The following is a 21,839-nucleotide window of genomic DNA, read 5'->3' as shown; positions in this document are numbered from 1 at the left end:
TGTTTAGCCAATGATTCAAGCATTTGATCAATGAAAGGTAATGGAAAATGATCTTTACGAGTGGCTTTATTTAATTTTTTATAGTCTATGCACATTCTCCATCCAGTTTGAGTTCTTTTTTCTATGGATTCCCACTTCTCATTACTAACAACTATAACCCCTCCCTTCTTTGGAACGGCATGTATCGGGATGACCCAATTACTGTCGGATTTCAGGTATATGATTCCTGCTTCTAATAGCTTTTATACCTCATTTTTTACTATATCACTCAAGATAGGATTTACTCTTCTCTGATTCTCTCTAGAGGTTTTACACTCCTCTTCTATCATAATGTGATGCATACATATAGAGGGACTTATTACTTTTAAGTCGGAGATGTTATAGCCTATAGCTGTCGGATATTTTTTTAGGACATGGAGTAATTTTTCGGTTTCTATCTGTCCTAAGTCAGCATTGACTATAACTGGTCTTTCAAGCTTGGTATCTAGGAATTCATACCTTAAATCTTTGGGTAGTAATTTGAGTTCTATTGAAGGTTTCTTGGGGCATAGCATTGCATTTGGAGTTAGTGCTAGACATTCTCTCAGATTGTCATCTATGTATGGCTCACGCTAATTATTGTTTTCGAATATAGGAGGTGTTGTAATCTTCAGTATACTTAAGTGGCTCATTCTCCATTTCTTCCACACATTCGTCTATGACGTATAAGAAACAACATGAGTCATCTATAGTTGGTGCTTATAGGAATTTAGCTAAGAGAAATTGAACTTTTTCTTCTCTGACTTCGAATGTTAGCCTACCCTTCTTCACATCTATGATGGCTTCGGCTGTGGCTAAAAAGGGTCTTCCTAAAATAATAGAGATGTGGAACATTTTCTAGCATACCTATTGTCTATTTAACAGAGCGGTCAGCTAGTTGTAGATACATCTTTATTGGTCTTAATTCTCCTAGATTAAGTTTTTTGCATATGGATAAGGGCATTAGACTAACATTGGCTCCTAAATCGCATAGAGCTTTGTCTATGATAAACTTTCCGATTACATAAGGTATGGAAAAGCTACCAGGGTCTTTCAGTTTAGGAGGCATGTTTTTTTGAATAATAGCACTACACTCGGCAGTAAGCATAACAATTTCATCATCCTCAAGATTTTTCTTGTTGGATAGAATCTCTTTAAGGAATTTAGAATATGAAGGCATTTTCGCAATGGCTTTTGTGAATGGTATAGTGATGTTAAGTTACTTCAAAAGTTCTATGAATTTCTTGAATTGTCCTTTATTTTTCGATTTAACAAGTCTTTGGGGATAAGGTACAGGTGGTTTGTATGGTGGAGGAGGCACATAAGGTGGTTCTTTATCTTTTGCCTCTCCGCTTTCGTCTTCTTTTCCACCATGGGTTGGTTTGTTTACCTTTTTAGTTCCTTTACCATAGTTTTGATACATGGCTGGATTTTGGATTCTAGGGTCAACGGGTTCATCTAGTTTTGTTCCACTTTGATGTTTTATAGCATTAGCGTGACCTTTTGGGTTTGGTTGTGGTTGACCAGGAAATGCTCCAGTTCGGACTGCTACTGCGGCTTGTTGTTGGGCTACTTGGGAGATTTGGGTTTCTATCATTTTGTTATGGGTAGCCATAACATCAACCTTATTTGACAATTGTTTCGTCAGTTCACTCGTATGAGCATTTTGATTTGCAAATTCTTTATTTTGTTGAGCTTGGGCATTTATAAAGTTTTCCATCATGATCTCCAAATTTGAATTTCTAGGTGCTCGTGGAGCAACTGGGGCTCCTTTCTAATAGCCAGGTGGAATAACAGGTGTTGGGTTTGGTGGAAACAAAGCATTGTTACTTTTATAGGAAAAAATAAAATGGTTTCTCTAGCAAGGATTGTAAGTGTTTGAATATGGGTTTCCTTGGGCATAGTTTATTTGGTCGGTGGGAACACCAACCAATAACTGACAATCAACATTAGTGTGCCCAAGGGTTCCACATAATTCACAGTTTGGTATTATAGCAGCTACAGTGACTGCTGGTGTTATGGTCAAGCTTTTAATCTTTTGAGTAAGCGCATCCACTTTAGCATTGACGCGGTCTATGCCATTAACTTCGTACATTCCACCTTTCGGAGTTGGTTTTTCTATAGTAGCATATTCACCTCCCTATTGGAAATGATTTTGAGCCATGTTCTCTATGAGTTTATAAGTTTCATCATATGGTTTGTCCATTAGAGCACCGCCAACGGCATCGCTTAAATTCATTTTAGTGTTATACAACAGACCATTATAGAAAGTATGGATAATCAACCATTCCTCAAGTCCATGATATGGACAAATTCACATCATGTCATTGTATATTTCCTAAGCGTAGAAAAGAGATTCATTGTCTTTTTGCTTAAATCTGTTGATTTGAGCTCTTAGCATAGCTGTTTTGCCTGGCGGAAAATATCGGGCTAAGAAGACTTTCTTCAACTCGTCCCATGTGGTTACTGAGTTTGAAGGTAGAGACTGGAGCCAAGCTCTAGCTCTATCTCTTAAGGAAAAAGGGAAAAGACATAGTCTAATCGCTTCTTGACTGACACCATTTGCTTTCACCGTGTCTGCGTACTGCACAAACACTGATAAATGTAAGTTAGGATCGTCTGTAGGACTACCTGAAAATTGGTTTTGTTGAACGACTGATAACAATGAAGGTTTTAACTCGAAATCATTTTGATTGATGGCAGGGGCCGCAATGCTGTTATATGGTTTTGCTTGCGATGGAACAACGTAATACTTCAACAAACGGTTTTGTGGTCTTTCGGCCATAATTGGTTCTGGTTCTGAAATTGGGATAATAGGGTCTGAAAGATCATATTTAATACGAAATCTATTGATTCGGCGTCTTAAATTAATATAACGCTCGATATTATCAACTGGTTGTTATAACTCCTTGATCTGAGAGCGAGTGTCTGGCATACAATCGACAAAGAAAAAGAAAATTTCTTGCCTTAGTCTATACTGCACAACAAAGGAATCATAATATTGACTAATTAGTCCCCGACAACGGTGCCAAAAACTTGCTTGCAGACTGATGTATTTGTCGGATGATGACTGCAAGTTCATAGTCTATCGTGTAGTTTTAAAAGATTATCGAACCCACAAAGACTAATGGTCAAGCTAATGTTATCTATTGTTGCAGTGCAAAGCTAAGGCTAAAGGTTATAAGGTTATCAACAGGAATGAAAATACTAATTTCTAACGGTTCAAAAGTTATGATAAAAATGAGTCAGAAATATGGAATCTATGTTCCCAGGGGCTTAGGTAGAATTCAGGCATTAAATACGATTCTATTGCATTATGTAGAAAATGTCGACTTAAAGGTCCCGTCTCACACTCCCGCACTATCGACAAATACCATACCTCATAACCACAGGATTTTGCTCTCGCTCACCTGTTCTAATTAGAAAGCATATTTTGAAAGTAAATGAGATCCTAAACGATGCCTAAAGCACTCTCGCTGTTTTTAGGATCATTGCCTAGTTTCCACTATCCGGTTCCTTCCTCACACTCTCGCGCTATCAGACTTAACCTTGGTTTGTCCCACACTCTCATGCCAAAATAGTAAAATATACATTTGGAAACTAAAGCCAAAACATAGTTAAATCATATATTCACGCCTATTATTTCTACCGAGTCCCGTCGGTAACGACGATCCTCATATGCCAGACTCAGAATGATTTAGCAAGGCATGGTATTAATTGGAAACAACATGATGAAAATGTCTATAACCGAGAATAGGATGGCATGCAAGTAATAAAAGACAGTAAATCCTACAAATATTAAAAGCGGTAAAAAAACCTGAAATTGCGTAAAGTAAAACTTGAACTTGAAAATAACAGCAAGCTTGATCTTGATCCAAAATACAAACGGTACGAAAATAAAAAGGCGTGACAATCCCTCAATGTGAGTTATTGCCACTTTACAGGTAATTTTCTGCATAAAACTAAGACTGGATTTTGAAATAGCTTCTGCGTGAATTCAATGGACATTTAACACTCCAAAAATGGCTCTATATATAGAGTTCATAGGTTTGGTAACTGTCTTGGACGTGTTGACTTGGTGGAGGAAGAAGTGGCTGAAAAACTGTTAAGAAACTGCTCCACTAACGCAATTTTGTTTCTGTGTGAAGATGGCGAACGCCATTAGGGTAATGGCGAACACCATTGTCTTGCTCATTAAATGACGTGGAGGGAAGCGGAGATGGCGAACGCCATTTGCTTAGATTGGCTAAAATTAACTCTTTTGCTCCACTTTGACTCTTTTTTTGCTTCTTTTCCGCAAGACTTTCAAAACTCCAATGAAATCGGATAACAAATGCAAAATAAATAAAAAGAAAGTAAAATATGATAAAATACATAAAAACATAGACGTATAACATGTGCAATAAGCCTAAAAACACGATACGATTTCTCGTTATCAATATTAAAAAGAAGACTTTGTGTTTAAAATATAAAAGATCGAAAGCAAGAACTTTAAAACATATGTCATAATCATAGACACGTTAAGTAGATGGATGAAAAGTGTATTTAAACAATATTTTTAATAGTAAAATAATATTTTTCTTATGTAATAGTAGTAAAGTTGAACTTGAGACCTTAAAGTTGTGTATCTTAGTACGAGTGTTTTAATTTAAATTAATTCAAATAAAAATTATAAATCAATTAAAAATAATTGAAAATCGTAAAAAGTCGAATATTATTGGATGTGTTTTGATGTTATTTTGTAAAAGTCGCTCAATTCAGATCCATTGAATTTTTAAAATTGATCCAAATCGAACTGAATTATATATATTTTTTTAATTATTTATTTATTATTTATTTTTATTAATATGATATATTGTGAAGTTTTTTTTTAAATATACAAATTTTAAAAAAAAAATCCAAAAATACCCCCATTTTCAAAAAAATTACAAAAATGGGCATTTTTTGTCCTATTTTTTGCCATGGGCGCCACCCTAGTTGGCGCCTACCCTTAAGGGTAGGGCAAGTCGCCACTAGGAGTGGCGCCTACCCTTTGTTTCATTTTTTTTTATAATTATTTTTAATATGTTTTTTTTTAAAATCTTTTTTAAATTATTTTAAATTTATTAATTTATATTTATTATAAATTATATTAATTTATATTAATACATATATATAAATAATGTTATTTACAATATATATATATATATATTAATTTAATTTATAAGTAATTAATATTATTTATAAATTTTTGGAAGAATTAGGGTTAATCATGTTAGGGTTAATTAATCAATTATAATTAGGGTTTATTGATCGGTTATAATTAGAGTTTGGTAGTTATGACCTAATTCAAACCCTAATTCCCCCTAAGACTAATTAATCAAGTGCGACTCTAATTAGGGTTAGGTACATTGATGTACAACCTAGATCTTTTCCTATAAATAAAGTGTTATTTCCTTGCATTTTCTTCACCACTATTTCCTATCACTTTCTCTATCAAGTTGAGTTCATGGCATCCCCCAGACCGTCGTCATGGCAGCGGACATCATCAAGGCGCCCAGATCCTGAATTAGTAATCTTAAAAAGGGATGGGCATGTTACTTTCACGCCTGTGAAACCCCCAATGGAGATGAAATTTTGGAACATCCGTTCGTTGGACCAACTAAAAAGGTCCTTGATGTCTTGGTTAGAGGGAGATTACGAACCTGGTGAAGTCATCAGAAGGATTCAGAGGCTTAGAAGAAGTATCTCATTTGAAACTGGAGAAACGGTATGTTCGTGGGTTGAAGTTGAAAGCGACATTGATTGCATCCAAATGATGCATGGATCAGACGACATAGTGTTGACTGTTGTAATTTCCTAGATATTAATGGTTGTTTGTGTTGTTGTTGTATTTGTTATTGTTCTAGTACTTGTTCTTGTTTTAGTACCTGTTTTAGTAATTGGTGTTGTAATGTTAGATGTTTGTGTTTGTTTTTCCAGTGTCATCTTCTATTTGGAATGAAAAGTAAACTTTATTGATAAATAGCATTGGTACACATAGTTATGAGTATGAAAACTATGTTGTGGAACTAGATCCACGATATGGACATTTGTTCTTATTATGCCCTAGTTGTCTACATATGCTACACTTCCTCTGCATTTTCTCTGTGACGTCCATTTCAGTTCTAATGCGCCTGCTATTTAGGCGACCACTTTTATTCCGCTGCATCGATTCGTTGTGCCAAACAATTTCCCCGTCATACTCTGGCCAATATGCCTCTAATGCTACCACCAGAAAGGGATTGTCGTACACATTTAGCAATGTTGCAACTTTGTAGATGGGAGACACTAGCGATAATGCATCGAAGTGGCTGTGTGAACACGTTGCAATGACATGGGAACAAGGCATACAATAGGCCTAAAATTAACCATAGTCGCACCAACAGTCTGGTATTAGGACCCTATACTCTTGTCTGGGAAGCCCCTGGTTGTGGTCAATTATTTCCTTGACACTAAAAGTGTGGCCATGGCGGTCGAATTCCGTAACCCGATGGCTGCTGGCTTTGGCAGATTCCTGCCTCATAAACTTCATGCAGGCATCACTATATACTTGACTCGTCTGTAACACTTCATGCCAGCGCTTGCCTCTTGTTACGAACAACGTAGCCATCCTAAAATAGGTCCCACTCACCAAAGCGGTTACCGGGAGGTTACGTATGCCCTTAAAGACGCCGTTCATTGATTCCACAAGATTTGTTGTCATGTGGCCCCACCTCACCCCATCGTCGTATGACCTAGTCCACTTTGCTCTGTCAACATTATCGATCCACCTCCCTGCATCAGAATTTGCCAACACTATTTCCCGGCGGTAGTATTGGAATCCAGGTTGGTTTAATGCATACCCCGCGTTTATCAAATTTTGCTTCAAGAAATTATCTTTAAACTCCCGCATAAAATTTTGAGCAATATGCCTGATGTAGTAGACATGCGTAGACGGGGGGTCATGCCAACCATTTGCTGGATTATTGTATGCACTGTCTATAGAAGCGTGCCTGTCAGAAATCACACAGATGCCAGCTTGTGGAGTCACGTGCGTTCGGAGATTCTTAAGGAAGAAACTCCAAGCAGCAGCCGTTTCTCCTTCTACCAATGCAAAGGCTATTGGGAAAATATTAGAATTTCCATCTTGTGTGACCGCCATCAGTAATGATCCTTTGTATTTCCCATACAGCCAAGTTCCATCGACCTGAATAAGCGGCTTGCAGAATGTGAAACCGATGATGCAGGGACGGAATGCCCAGAAAAGTCTATGGAATATTCCATTACCTTCTAGACGAGTTTCGTCAGGGGATTGTGCCGGCAAGGTCTCCATTATAGAAACCGTCCCAGGTGAATACAAATTTAGTGCAACCAGGTAGCGCGGAAGTTGTTTGTATGATTCCTCCCAATTACCATATACCAGTTCAATTGCCTTGGTTTTCGCTAACCAAGCCTTTCTGTACGACGGTGTATATTTGAAAACAACAATGCAATGGGAGATAATAGTTTTGACCTTGAGTGACGGGTCAACCTCAACAAGAGGTATTATGGAATGGCAGATCATATCATGGCTAAGTTTGCGATGATCCTGTGCCATGTTTGTGTTGACGCAAGTGTGAGCTTGAGAAATGGACCCTATCACCCACGCATTATGTTTATTCTTGTACGATGCCATCAACCTATACCCACACTCCGAATTTTTGCATAAAATAACGTATCTTACCGGGTTTGATTTGTTAACATCGTAGTCAACACAGTTTTTCAAGTGCCAGTTTTTTATTGCTAACAGACACTCTTCCTTGGTCCGAAATTGGTCACCCTTCTTTAACTCCTCATCAGACCTCATATATGGGTTGTAGAACATATCTGATGAGGGCTCATCCTCGCCCAAGTTAAGGGTTGTGAAGTGCACAGGCGGTGAGTAGCGTTGCGCTATAGGTATTTGTACTTGGTCTTCGTCTTCGGAATCACGGTTCACCAAGTCATCAACCACGTCTTCTGCATCATCAACCACATCGTCTTCAACGTGGTGTTCAACATCTTGTTCGTCATCATCCACAGGATCAATAACCTGTGACTGAATATTCTGAGTTGGTTGAAATTGTTCCAACATAATGTACAACACTATATATTCGTAACCAGAATACTCATGGTTACGAAACATGTATTGTGCCTCCATGTCATTTTGAATCAATAACTTATAAAACCTGACTGAGTTATTTTCAGAAAAAAAAGGTTGTTGATAAAAAATTTGGGACACGGGTTGTCTAAGTTTGGACTCAATCTTTTTTTTCAGATAAGAGAAGTCAGCTCCTCTATTTAGACAAAAACGAGTGCAATCGGTGTTTCTAAATAGGAAGCCAAACATATCACATTCATAAGTCTCACCATTCACGTGAGCTTTGATTTTGTATTGTGATAAGGATGCCATAATATGTGAAGATTTTGTGAAGATATTGTGAAGATATATGTGAAGATATTGTGAGTACCTTTGTGAAAATTTGTGTGAATACTTATACTCACACATTAACCAAGCCTTCCTCACGCATGCCTATCCATCAAATGCCTTCACCACCTAGTCTGCAAGATTCCCGCGCATGCCTTACACGTGTCACATCTTTGCATGCAACACTAACACCAAGTCTTCCCCTAGACAAGACAAGTGCAACCTACTCTGTACCAATGCATGCTAACCTACCCACCTAGCCTGCACCTAGCCTGCAAGATTCCCACGCATGCCTTTTCAAATATGTTGTCTCGGCTTTAGCTTTGCTTGCACTAACATTAGCTTCGTTTTCATGTGAAAATTGAAAGTGAATAACTCCTTAGCAAAAAGTTAAACTTCTTGAACTTACAATACTGAATATCACGCTTCAAACAAATTGGAAGCCATAACAAGTGAATGAAATAAAACATCTACTTAACAACTTGTGAGCCAGAGGAGCAGGATACAATGTTATTCAAAAGCTAAACTATCTCTTTTTACCATTATGTGTTTAAAATAATATTCAATCTTATTTAAGCTTAATTATTTATTTTAAACAACCTGATTAACTAAATTGAATTAAAAACCAATTTAAACTTTCTAAAACTGTTGTACTAAAATAATATTCAAAGCAAGATTCCCACGCATGCCTATCCATCAAATGTCTTCACCACCTAGTCTGCAAGATTCCCACACATGCCTATCCATCAAATGCCTTCACCACCTAGTCTGCAAGATTCTCGCGCATGCCTTACACGTGTCACATCTTTGCATGCAACACTACCACCAAGCCTTCCCCTAGACAAGACAAGTGCAACCTAATCTGTACCAATGCATGCCAACCTATCCACCTAGCCTGCACCTAGTCTGCAAGATTCCCACGCATGCCTTACACGTGTCACATCTTTGCATCATCAGGTTCTACCAAGCCTTCCCCTAGACAAGACAAGTGCAACCTAATTTGTACCAATGCATGCCAACCTATCCACCTAGCCTGCACCTAGTCTGCAAGATTCCCACGCATGCCTTACACGTGTCACATCTTTGCATCATCAGGTTCCACCAAGCCTTCCCCTAGACAAGACAAGTGAAACATAATCTGTACCAATGCATGCCAACCTATCCACCTAGCCTGTAAGATTCCCACGCATGCCTTACACGTGTCACATTTTTGCATATTCATATTATTTGAAAACGGGTATAAATAAAAGGTCATTCTTGCAAGTTTTCATCAACCACTAACACTTTTATTCAGAGAACTCCGGCGAAACTTCTCATCCACCAAGCTTCGTTCTACATTGCAATCATGTCTCTTCTTACCATGGACCAAGAACACAGAGGCACTAGGGCAAACATTGCCTCATTCGTAAGTTTTTCTTGAACATTGCCTCTTTCGTATGTTTACAATTTATTTTTTAAAAGTCTAATCTAATGATTGTTTATATTGTTTGTTTTTAAAGGATCCCAAGAAATTTCGTCAACTTTCACACCCTATGCCTTATCCAGACCCATGGTGCGTACCTTACATAGAGCGTGTGGGGTTCAGTCATGTTATGCATGTCGTAAATGCCACAATTGATGTCAAATTTATTCTTGCTTTGTGTGAACGTTGGAGACCAGAGACACACACTTTTCACCTACCAATCGGTGAATGTACCGTCACACTAGAGGACATGTACATGCTTTTGGGTCTTCGAATAGATGGTAAGCCTATGACTGGAAATGTTCAACAGCCCAACGAACTATGTGTTCAAATGTTGGGCGTAGATCTGGTCGAGGGTGAGGGATCTGCAAAAGCAAGGGGCCAGGGTATTAAACTATCGAGCCTCCAATTCTACCACGACTCTATAAATTTGACTGAGGATTCGTCCGAACAAGAAAAAATCATAAAAACAAGGGTTTACATTATGTTATTGTTTGGGAACTTGCTATTTGCCGAAGGCACGGGAAATAGCATAAACTTTATGTACTTGAGTTTGCTCGAGGACATTGATAGAATAAGCACGTATAGTTGGGGTTCTGCTGTATTGGCTTTCCTATATAGCTCTTTGTGTAAAAATGCACAAAATGACCACTGTACATTTTCCGGATGTGCTTTTTTGCTCCAAACATGGGGGTGGTGGAGATTGTCGAGGCTAGCCCCAGAAAATCCTAACGTCTACTCCTTCCCCTACGCAACTAGGTAAATTTGTGATGTTATTTCATTTTGTATATTTATTCTATAAATATTTGTAAATAGTATTATTTTTTTTTTTTGTTTAGGTTCATTACAACCGGACTAGATTACAGTCTTACCCCGAAAAATAAAATAATATTTTATCGTCAACTCTTGGATCGTCTCCGAGCACAAGATGTATTACCACTAAATCACTCATCTTCTAACTGATTTATTAATATCAAGCATTCTCAATAAATAACATATTTACTTTTTTCTTTGCAGTTTATTTGGAGGCCATATTTGGGATCGGAACATCAACCCAACCCCGAAGATGCAGCTGTTTGGACAGCAAAAACGGCTATAATGCGGTTCACCACTGTGGAGATGCACCAAAGTGACCGTGTCAAACTGCAATTCGGAATGCATCAAGAAATCCCAGGCCCCCCAATGTCTTTGGAACCTTGGCATCTTAAAAAAGTCAGACACTAGTGGTATGCCCAAAATTGGAAGGAATTTGCAAAGGAGTTCCGTAAAATGTGGAAAGACCGTGCCCATTATGTTCTACAATTTCCGGTGGCACCCAACGAAATAAAGCCGACAAGGGAATATGTGGATTGGTATAGAGCAAATACAAATCCAGAAATGATTGTGTCTGACCCGTTCTATTTGGACGATCCCCGGATGCAACAACCATATTTCCAACAACAACAACCACCACAATATTCCCAACAACAACAACCACCACAGTATTACCAACAACAACAACAACCACCATATTACCAACAACAACCACCACCACCTTATTACCAACAACAACCACCACCACCGTATTACCAACAACAACCACCACAACACATGTCCACCCCCCAACCAAATCAACACTACATACCACAAACTCAACCCCAATACCATGAAGATTACCAACACCAACCTCAACATTCCCACCACCATCAACAGTCTCAACACCTACCACAATATTAATCCCCCCACATCCACTAATCCCAACACTTCCATCACGAAGATGTCCCGAGCTCTTCCAGTCCTCCACCTAGCCCCGACACGGGTATACAAGAGAATTACCAACAAGACTACTACACACCACAACAAACATTGTTCTTTAGCCAACCCGATTCAACCCTCAACTACCAAAGGCCACATTTCGAGGGCGCACCCAACAGGAGTCAGTTTATCCCACCGAGACAAAGCTTTGAGGGCGCAGAGGGCACCCGCCTTTCCTACAGCATTGAAGGGACTTCGACCCAACCACAACGGCAAACGGCAAGGGGACGCGTTAGGACTAGGGGTGGTAATAGGGAAGCACCACCACCACGTGAGCCGTCTAAGCGAGTAGTTAGACTTCCCCCGTGCGGATCGTACCAGGGACCGCATAATATGTGATAAATCCCAAATTAATAATGCATTTTAATCATATCTTTATAATATTTGTCTTGTGTATTATTTTAATAAAAATATATTGTGTTTATTATCTTTATATCTTTATCTTTAAAGATATTGTGTATCATATCTTTAAATATATATTAATTTACATGTATATAAATATTTATTTACATGTATATAAATTAATTTTTTTCCAAAAATTTATAAATAATATTAATTACTTATAAATTAAATTAATATATATATAAATTAATATATATATATATATATATATATATATATATATATATATATATATATATATATATATATATATATATATATATATATCTTGTAAATAACATTATTTATATATATGTATTAATATACATTAATATAATTTATAATAAATATAAATTAATAAATTTAAAATAATTTAAAAAAGATTTAAAAAAAAAACATATTAAAAATAATTATAAAAAAAATGAAACAAAGGGTAGCGCCACTCCTAGTGGCGACTTGCCCTACCCTTAAGGGTAGGCGCCAACTAGGGTGGCGCCCATGGCAAAAATAGGGCAAAAAATGCTCATTTTTATAATTTTTTTGAAAATGGGGGTATTTTTGGAATTTTTTTTAATTTGTATATTTAAAAGAAAACTGCATATGTTGTGTTAATTTATTATTCGATGATACTTATTTTATAATATTATTTATTAGTTTAATTTAATCTAAATATTTTTATTATTTTATTTATTTTAACCATAATCATATTATTATTTTATAATATTCATTTTTAATATATTATATATTATATATCATATCAAATATATTTAATTTATTAATGTTTTTATAATTTTTATAAAAATATATAATTAAAAATTTGGATATCAATGAACCGATTCAAATTAAACAGATACAAATTTAAAACTATATAAAATTAAATTCTTTTAATTAGTCATAAAAAGATCAATCCAACCCGCACCTCTAAAATTTATAAAAATATTGTCTATTTTAAAAAAAAAAAGTCATTCTTTTATAAAATAGTTTACATTTTTTTTATAAATATATTATTATTTTTACAATAAAAATATTAATTTCACACTATCATATTTTGATTTTTTTAAATAATCACTTTTTTAAAATTAAATACTAAAATAATTAATTTTTTAAATTAATTACCAAAATAACCATGTTTCACTACTGATGCGTCAGTTGAACTGACACATCCAATTATCATTCAAAGAAGACGTCAGATGCATTGACGCATGCTTGCAATGCCAATGGACTTAGACGCCCATGCATCTGGCGCATGCATGCCTTGATGCCACATGCATTGGCGCATGCATACACTATGCACCAATGCGTGTGGTGCATGCACCTTTCATTTTTAAAAATTTTAAATTTTATAATTATAATTAATTAAATTAAATACTTAAAATTAAAAATTAGATCATAAAGTAAAAATACATAGAATTGACAAGAAAATCAATGTCTCGCCCGATTGAAACACCCTCTTGCTCCACATCCAGGTACGTTAGCCTGTCTTCGAGATTTCCCATGTTTTTTCTGAGGTGTTTTGGGTCTTTGAATGCTAACATGATGCAATGATGTTGGTGTGAAGCTTCGATGGAAGGTCTATCGATATTTGATAAATTTGTCATCATTTGTCCCCAATAGCTGGGGGGGGGGGTGTCGCCAACGGTGCTCCCGTAATTGAGTTCGATGTCCATGTTGTCGTAGTTGGGTCGTTGTGGTTGGGTGAATTATGGACGGTATGGTTGCCCGAATTGAGACATTGAATCGTTTTGGAAACAAAGTAATGGTTCTCGTGGTGTACTAAAGTCAAACAATGATTGAGTGTTATGGTGATGAGATGTTTTGGTGTTCATTGGTGGGGACTATGATGGCATGCCGCTGAATCGTATGAATCATATGGGTTATAGACTGTTATGGTGGCTGTGTATGGTTGTTGGTGGTTAGGGTTTGATTCCTGGTTTTGAGTTTGAGTGTGTGGCATGAATTGGTTGTGAGGTTGGTGTTTGGTGGCTAGGTGTATATGGTAGGGTGATGGTGTGAGGTTGGCTGTTGGGTTTGGGTGGGTTGACATTGTTCTTAGACGGGGATTTGTTGTTGGGTGTATGATGACGAAGCTCGTTGGCGTGTATAAATCAAATACCTTGGCTCAGACATAAATTGTGGCGTTGTAACCAATCTAAACCATGCCATATAATATTAAGTTGGTCTAGCACCATGTATGACTGGTTCGTTTAAGATGTGTTGTCGTCGGTTCCTCCAATGACGACACATCTCTTTTTCTAAGTATCTCCAGTCGGAATAATCCCATTGGCCATCGACTCTTTGTTGATGCTAATCTCCCAAATACATTTGAGGTTATGGAATTTGTTGTTGCATGCCGAACTGCAGTTTTACACGGTCACTCTGGTGCATCTCCACAGTAGTGAACCGGATAATTGGTGTTTTTGTTGTCCAAATTGCATCATCATCATGGTTAACCTAATGATCAAGACCCAGATATGGCCTTCAGATAAATTGTACAAGAGTATGATTAAATGATATGTAATTGGATAATTTTTAAAAAATTAAATGTAAAGTTGTGTAGTATTATTACATCGTTTGGTCCAATGTAGTCTAATAAATTGCGATAGACTACTACGACGTGTTTCAGACACCTGTTGTAGTTCATCCCTTTAACACAACAACATCAAGTGTCTTAGTTCGTTGATCTGTCACAAGTGTTTTTGTGAAACTGATGACGACGAACAAGTTGAAGTCAATATTGTTGACGAGGAAGAAGAAGAAGTCGAGTTATTGGTTGATTCAATGGTGAATGATAAAGAAGATGACCCATTACCAGCTAGTCATGTATATTGTCCACCTCAACATATGACAAACTTGAATTTGGGTGCAGATGAACCTTTGTTAGATATATTTTACAATCTTTATGTGCAAATTCAAGGATCATTGAAAGAAGAAGACACATTTGGCACAAAAGAAGAATGTGTAAGAGTCATTAAAAAGTATCACATGGAATTATCAGTTGATTATAGAGTTGATCAAACTAATGCAACGGGGTATAAGATTTATTATCGAAATGAGCTATGCATGTTCCAGTTGTCAGCTTCTTACTGGAAGAGGAGTGATTCTTGGGAGATTGATTCCATGGGTCCAGTTCACACATGCTTAATCATGAACCCAATGCAAGAGCATCGCAGACTCAGCTCTCAGTTAATATGCGATAAAATTTTGTTTGTCATTAGCGACAATCCATCGTTAAAGGTGAGTACAATAATCTCGCATACTGTAACACAACACAAGTATACTCCATCATACATGAAGGATTGGATAGCTAGGATAAAGGCAGTTGAAAAGGTGTATTACAATTGGGAGGAGTCTTACAAACAACTTCTAAAATACTTGGTGGCTTGTAAACATTATGCTCCAGGGACTATTGTCAATTTGGAAACGTTCCCGGCATAAACCCCAGATGGTACTTGTGCTATTGGTAATGGAATATTCTACCGGCTCTTCTAGGCGTATCAACCATGCATCAAAGATTTTGCTTTTTGTAAACCTATTATACAAAATGATGGTACATGGTTGTATGAGAAATATAAAGGAATGCTACTGATGGCAGTGGCACAAGATGACAACAACAACATTTTTCCAATCAGTTTTACCCTAGTTGAAAGGGAGACTACCGAGGATTGAAGTTTTTTCATAAACAATCTCCGATTGCACGTTGCTCCTCAGCCTAACTTATGTTTGATCTCAGGCCGACACCCTTCAATAGTGACTGCCTACAAAATATTGATAATGGCTGACAGGATCCTCCGTCGGCGCATGTCTACTGCATTAGACATATCACTCAAAAATTTATGCGGGAGATCAAAGACAAAACATTGCGGAATAAGGTTGTCAATGCAGGGTATGTATTAACAGAACCTTCTTTCAAACACTACCGCGAAGACATCAAATTGTCAAACGCATATGCAGTACGGTGGATCGATAATATTCCATTAGAGAAGTGGACTAGGGCATACGACAACAATCAACGTTAAGGCCACATGACAATAAATCTTATGGAATTAATGAACTATGTCTTCAAAGGCATCTGAAACCTACATATAACCGCTTTAGTGCAAGCAACCTATTTCAGGCTAGGGGTGTTGTTTGAGACTATACGTTCCAAATGGAGTTCAGTGTTACAGTCTGGGCAGTTGTTCAGTGATGCTTCAATGAAATTCATTAGAGAGGAAGCTGCCAAAGCTAACACACATGTGGTCACAGTGTTTGACCGTACTAAAGGTTGGTATAATGTTGCTGAGTCCATGGATCACAATGAAGGCATGCCGAGGGGACACTATAGAGTGGAACTAGATAGAGGTTGGTGCGACTGCGGAAAGTTCCAAGCCTTTCGTATGCCTTTCTCTCATGTCATAGCGACATGCTCAAAGGTTCGACGAGATCCATCCTGCTTACTATCCGACGTTTACAAAGTCATAAGCCTCTCCAATGCTTACAAAATTAACTTTTCAGTGGTAGCAAAAGAGGATTACTGACCTGCATATCAAGGGGACATTCTCTGGCACAATTAAGTAATGCGAAGAAAGAAAAAAGACCGCCCAAACAACACCTGTATTTGAACCGAAATGGATACGACGAACAAAATGGTTAGATTATGTAATTCATGTCGCCAGACCGGTCATAATCATACTAACTGTCCTAGTGTTGGAACAAACACAATAAGATAATTTTAATTGTATTTTTTTTTCTTTATATTAAAAACAACATTTATTTCCTATGATAACTTTGTGAGAAAATACAAACAAATACAACACATATAACACACCAGCAACACATAAACAACAACACAACAAACTACAACAAATAAAATACCATTACTAACAAATACAACACATAAACAACATAACTATGTGATTACAACAACATAACTATGCGATTACAACCATCAAAATAATTTTGAATATAGTATACATCATCCTGTGAACGTCTCTGTCATTCTTAATATTCACCCATACAAAAACTTCTCCATTTTGGTTGAACGTGGACTCAAACCATTGAATTCTTCTAATCCTTTCACCCTCTACAATTTCTCCATCTAACCAACGGTTCAACGTCCGATTAAGACATTCGAACGTTTATATATTCCAAAGTTGAATCTTTATCGGAGGCTGCACTGCTGAAAAGATTAAATCGACATTTCTCCTGTGAATATATGAGTATTCAGACATGGTTAAAGAAAATGAAATTGAAGGAGATGGAAGGAAAATGAAGAAAAATTGAAGGAGGATAAGAAGTTGTGTGAAAATTATGGGAGATGCGAAGTGTATTTATAGATCAGCACACAAATGTATGCGTCATTACCCTAGGCGCCACATGCACATGACACATACATGCGCCAATGCCTAGACGTCACACACACACACATGACACATGCATGCATCAATGTGGTGCACACTCACAAGTATACATGCATGTGCCAGATGCATGGACGCCTAAGTCCATTAGCATTGCAAGCATGCGCAATACATCTGACGTTTCCTTTGAATAATAATTGGATGTGTCAATTCAATAGTGAAATGTGATTATTTTAACAATTAATTTAAAAATTTGGTTATCTTAAAAAAAATCCTCATATCTTTACGATAAAAATATTAATTTCAGTGTCAATATGAGGCAAATTTACCGAGATAACCCACATTTTCGAAGAAATTCCCAAAATAACCCAGTTTTCAAAAAAATTCCCAATATACCCCACTTTTAGAGGGAGGCGCCAATTGGATTGGCGCCCCCTCTTAAAAATTGCAAGGAGGCGCCAATTGGATTGGCTAGGGCACCTGCCCTAGCCAATCCAATTGGCGCCTGTGTGTAATTTTTAAGAGGGGGCGCCAATCCAATTGGCGCCTCCCTTAAAAAAGCCTCAAATGAAAAAACTTCCAACATGAAAGTTGTAGATCTTTTCAAGACAATGAATTTGGATATAAATTTTGCAACATTTGGAAATTTTTTGAGAAAGTTATGGGCAATTGAAGTTGGACTTCTGAGTTTGTCAACTGTTATCAGACCGATAATGTTTTGTATTATTGCATGTGTTTCTTTTAGGAATATGAATTTTTGTCCAACATAACATTTGAACTAGACATCTTAAATTTTCCAATGCACTTGGTTCCACCTCAAAATAATAAAAAATGAGTGAGTTAGGTCCCTGCGAAGTTGACCCAAAATTAGGGTTTATGTCAAAACAAGTGTATGTGAATTTTGCCAAAAGGGACCAACTTCAAGCCCTTTAGTTTGAATGATAAAAGCCTCAAATGACAAAACCTTCAACATAAAAGTTGTAGATCTTTTCAAGATAATGAATTTGGACTAAAGTTTTGCATCATTTGCAATTTTTATGAGTTAGGTATGGGCACCTGAAGTTGGACTCTTTGACATTTTATGTGTTATCTGACCTATAATGTTTTGTATTATTGCATGTGTTTGTGTTAGAGTTATGAATTTTTGTCCAACATAAGAAGTGAAGTAGACACCTTAAAGTTTCCAATTCACTTAGTCCCACCTCAAAATAATTAAAAATGAGTGAGGTAGGTCCTTGCGAACTTGACCCAAAATTAGGGTTTCTGTCAAAATATGTGTATGTGAATTTTTCCAAAAGGGACCAAATTCAAGCCCTTCAACATAACAATAACAAGTCCTTGAATTAGGGTTTCTGACCTATAAATTTTTGTATTATGATATGTGTTTATTTTAGAATTATGAAAGAAACCTAATGTTTGGAGTTTACACAAAGATAAATTTGACATAATACGAATTGATATTAATAAAATTAGGATTTTACACAAAGAATCCTAATGGTGATGACCGGGATCACCTAACCGACCTCCGGTCTCACATCCCCTAGCTACCCTAACCCTTGGCCCTAACCCACGTTGACGATTCTGCACCGGTGTTTGTTCATCTGATGGTCCAGGAGCGTCATTACCTCCTACAGGAGAAGATCCGTTGAGGTATTCAGCCAACTCAGCATAGTCTTCAGTATTCAATGATGGTGTACCGGCGTAGCTGAGCTCATGACCCATGCCAGAGAAGTTGGGGTGTGGTTGACTCATGGATGGGCGACCGGGACGGTTGAAGGGGGACATGGGTGACAATGATGGGTCTAGGAAAGGTTGGAAAGGTTGTTGGGGTGTTTGGAAGAGATATGGTTGTGGGATGTTTTGGTATTGTGATGTTTGGGGTTCTTGGCTACGGTAGGTGATGGGGCGGTTAGTGTTTTGGGTAAGGCGACTTTGGTAGGGTGATGGTGTGGGTGCGAAGCGATGTTCGGTCGAAGGTTGATGGTCCATTTGTTGGTGGTGGTATGGGGGATGTTCTTGGTTTTGGGGTTGGGTGAATGGCATGTTTTGGTGGTATGTTTGTGTGTTTGTGGAATGGAAAGTTTTTCGGATAGGTGGTTGTGAGTAACCGGGCTGAGAATGTTGTTGGGGGTTAGATGTTGATCCTTCTTGTGTGTAACTTGTCTGGCGTGGGTCATAGAGGTACATATCATCGGCGATGAATTGAAATCCAACTGATCTATACCAAGCCATATAAGTACGACTTGGTTTTACCTCATTTGGCATGACTGCGTCAGTTAAGACATGGTCATGACGGTGCTTCCACTTGCGACACTCTGATCTTGCGAAGGTTTGCCAAGGGTTGTAGTTCCATTGGTCGTTCACTTTACGCATATGCCATTCTCCTAGGCTAGCTGGGGGATCTGGGATATTCTGGACCATACCAAACTGCAGCTTCACACGGTCGGTGTTGTGCAGCTCCACTGTTGTGAACCGTATTATCGGTGTGCATGTTGTCCATACGGCTGCGTCTTCAGGGTTGATCTGATGCTCATGATCCATATTAAGGTATGGACAAATGAACTGAAATGTTAAAGATGATAGGATTTTAATGAATGTAGAAAAAGTCAACATAATATGAAGAAATAATGAAATTATTTTGCTTACGTCTGCCGGTCGAAGGTGATCCAACAGGTTGCGATATTGAGTAATACAATGTCTCGGACATCTGCTGTAATTCATACCGCGTGCCGACCATCTACACCAAAAAGTTAAAATAAATTAGTTATGGGTAATAAACTGTAAGGAAGGAAGTAAAGATATAGCAATTTAAACAACTTACTTTTTTGCATATGGAAAAGTGAAGGGGTTGCTATTGACCGGTGCTAGAGACGGTAGTCTTGACCATCCCCATGCTTGTAGCAAAACAGCACATCCAGAAAATGTAGAAGTATCTTTGTGGGAGTTTTTGCACAAAGAACTATAGAGATAGGCTAGACATGCGGATCCCCAACTATAACTACCTATTCTATCTATATGTCTAAGTAAAGGTAAGTACATAATATGCATGCTAGAACCACTACCTTCGGGAAATAAAAAGGATCCTAGTAACAACATAATGTAACACCTAGTTTTGATGATTCGAGCATCTTCGGTAGAATGCTCATCTAAATAAAAATTATTATAATATGACTTTAGGCGTGAAAGTAGTATACCTTGTCCCCTAGCATTATCATCTAACAAATCAGTGTTTAAAAGCTCCATGCAAATTGAATTTGCATAGTTGGTCTTACCATTAACAGCTTTGCCTTCAATTCGTAGTCCTAAAAGCATGTAGACGTCTTCTAACGTCACGGTACACTCACCGGTTGGAAACCAAAATGTGTGTGTCTCTGGCCTCCATCTTTCGCATAAGGCTAGAATGAACTTGTTATCTATAGACCAAGACATAATTTTGCTAAGGTGACCAAAACCGGCGAGTTCAACATAAGGTTGAATCATCGGGTCCATTGGGACAAATTCGTGGACTCGAGTTCGAAACCTTGAGACCTCCTATAATAGAAATAATGTAACACTTGACTAAGTCGGTATTTAAAAATAAAATGGGGTTGGTGGAGATGAAACATAAAAAAGAAGTATAAGAAAAAACTTACGTATGTCGCGATGTTTGCAACTGTTCCTCTGTGTGCTTCGCCCATTGTGAGTAAAGACATATTGTTGGGGAGTTGGTGTAGATGAAAATGGAAGATTTTGTTGAAGATGAAATTGTAAAAGAAGTAGTGAGAAATGTAGATGAAGTAGTGAGAATGTTGGTGTGGAAGAATTGTTGAAGGAGTGGATCAATTTATAGGCAAATGGAGGAGTGCATGAAAAATTGTGTTTGGATGGTGTCTCCACCTCATTTGGCGACCATGTGCAATATTAAAGTGGGGGCGCCATTCAAATTAGCGACACCCTAGGGCACATGCATGCAAGGCTAGTTCTGAATGCTTGGTTTCGAGGACTGACTCCATGGGGGCGCCATTCAAATTGGCGACCATGTACAAGCCTTAAAGGTAGGCGCCAAACCAATTGGCGCCACCTTCTGCATGTCTGACAAGTGGCATTGTTGTCTCCTGCATGCTGAACAAATCACTTATGGATGGCTTGCATGATTGACACATCATCTCTGACCATCTTAGGTGTCCGACACGTGTCTGTCTTGTCTTCTGCATGCTGATGACTAGCTTCTTGATACCTTGCATGATTGACACATCATCTCTGACCATCTTAGGTGTCCGACACGTGTCTGTCTTGTCTCCTGCATGTTGATGACTAGCTTCTTGATACCTTGCCTGGTTGACACATCATCTCTGACCATCTTAGGTGTCCGACACGTGTCTGTCTTGTCTCCTGCATGCTGATGACTAGCTTCTTGATACCT

The 21,839-nt window shown here is 37.7% G+C and overlaps 3 protein-coding genes across 3 annotated transcripts; all 3 read right to left on the bottom strand.

Annotated features, from left to right (window-relative positions):
• Positions 1 to 892: 892 nt before the first annotated feature.
• On the bottom strand, positions 893 to 1,198 carry LOC127103110 (uncharacterized). Its single transcript, XM_051040397.1, has one exon. The coding sequence runs from the start codon at positions 1,196 to 1,198 to the stop codon at positions 893 to 895; it is 306 nt and encodes a 101-aa protein (XP_050896354.1).
• A 39-nt stretch (positions 1,199 to 1,237) lies between these two features.
• On the bottom strand, positions 1,238 to 1,738 carry LOC127103109 (uncharacterized). The gene has a single exon (XM_051040396.1). It carries the CDS (start codon positions 1,736 to 1,738, stop codon positions 1,238 to 1,240), a length of 501 nt encoding a protein of 166 aa, XP_050896353.1.
• A 138-nt stretch (positions 1,739 to 1,876) lies between these two features.
• Positions 1,877 to 21,215, bottom strand: LOC127103108 (protein MAIN-LIKE 2-like). Its single transcript, XM_051040395.1, has 4 exons — positions 21,070 to 21,215; positions 20,259 to 20,968; positions 20,090 to 20,174; positions 1,877 to 2,158 (listed from the first exon to the last, which is right to left on the bottom strand). The coding sequence occupies exons 1-4, from the start codon at positions 21,127 to 21,129 to the stop codon at positions 1,877 to 1,879; spliced, it is 1,137 nt and encodes a 378-aa protein (XP_050896352.1). The 5' UTR covers positions 21,130 to 21,215.
• Positions 21,216 to 21,839: the final 624 nt, after the last annotated feature.

Source organism: Lathyrus oleraceus, chromosome 7 (genome assembly GCF_024323335.1).
Source record: "Lathyrus oleraceus cultivar Zhongwan6 chromosome 7, CAAS_Psat_ZW6_1.0, whole genome shotgun sequence".
Taxonomy (NCBI): Eukaryota; Viridiplantae; Streptophyta; class Magnoliopsida; order Fabales; family Fabaceae; genus Lathyrus; species Lathyrus oleraceus.
This window is presented reverse-complemented; position numbering and strand designations above follow the sequence as displayed.

Excerpts from the sequence above, each read along its gene's own strand:
- LOC127103110 (XM_051040397.1), bottom strand. The coding sequence starts at position 1,198 with ATGCCTTCATATTCTAAATTCCTTAAAGAGATTCTATCCAACAAGAAA.
- LOC127103109 (XM_051040396.1), bottom strand. The coding sequence starts at position 1,738 with ATGGAAAACTTTATAAATGCCCAAGCTCAACAAAATAAAGAATTTGCA.
- LOC127103108 (XM_051040395.1), bottom strand. The coding sequence starts at position 21,129 with ATGTCTTTACTCACAATGGGCGAAGCACACAGAGGAACAGTTGCAAAC. Across the intron at positions 20,969-21,069 it reads TTGCAAACATCGCGACATAC|GAGGTCTCAAGGTTTCGAAC; the intron begins GTAAGTTTTTTC and ends TTTCTATTATAG. Across the intron at positions 2,159-20,089 it reads TGTTGGATCACCTTCGACCG|GGAGGTGAATATGCTACTAT; the intron begins GCAGACGTAAGC and ends CATTTCCAATAG.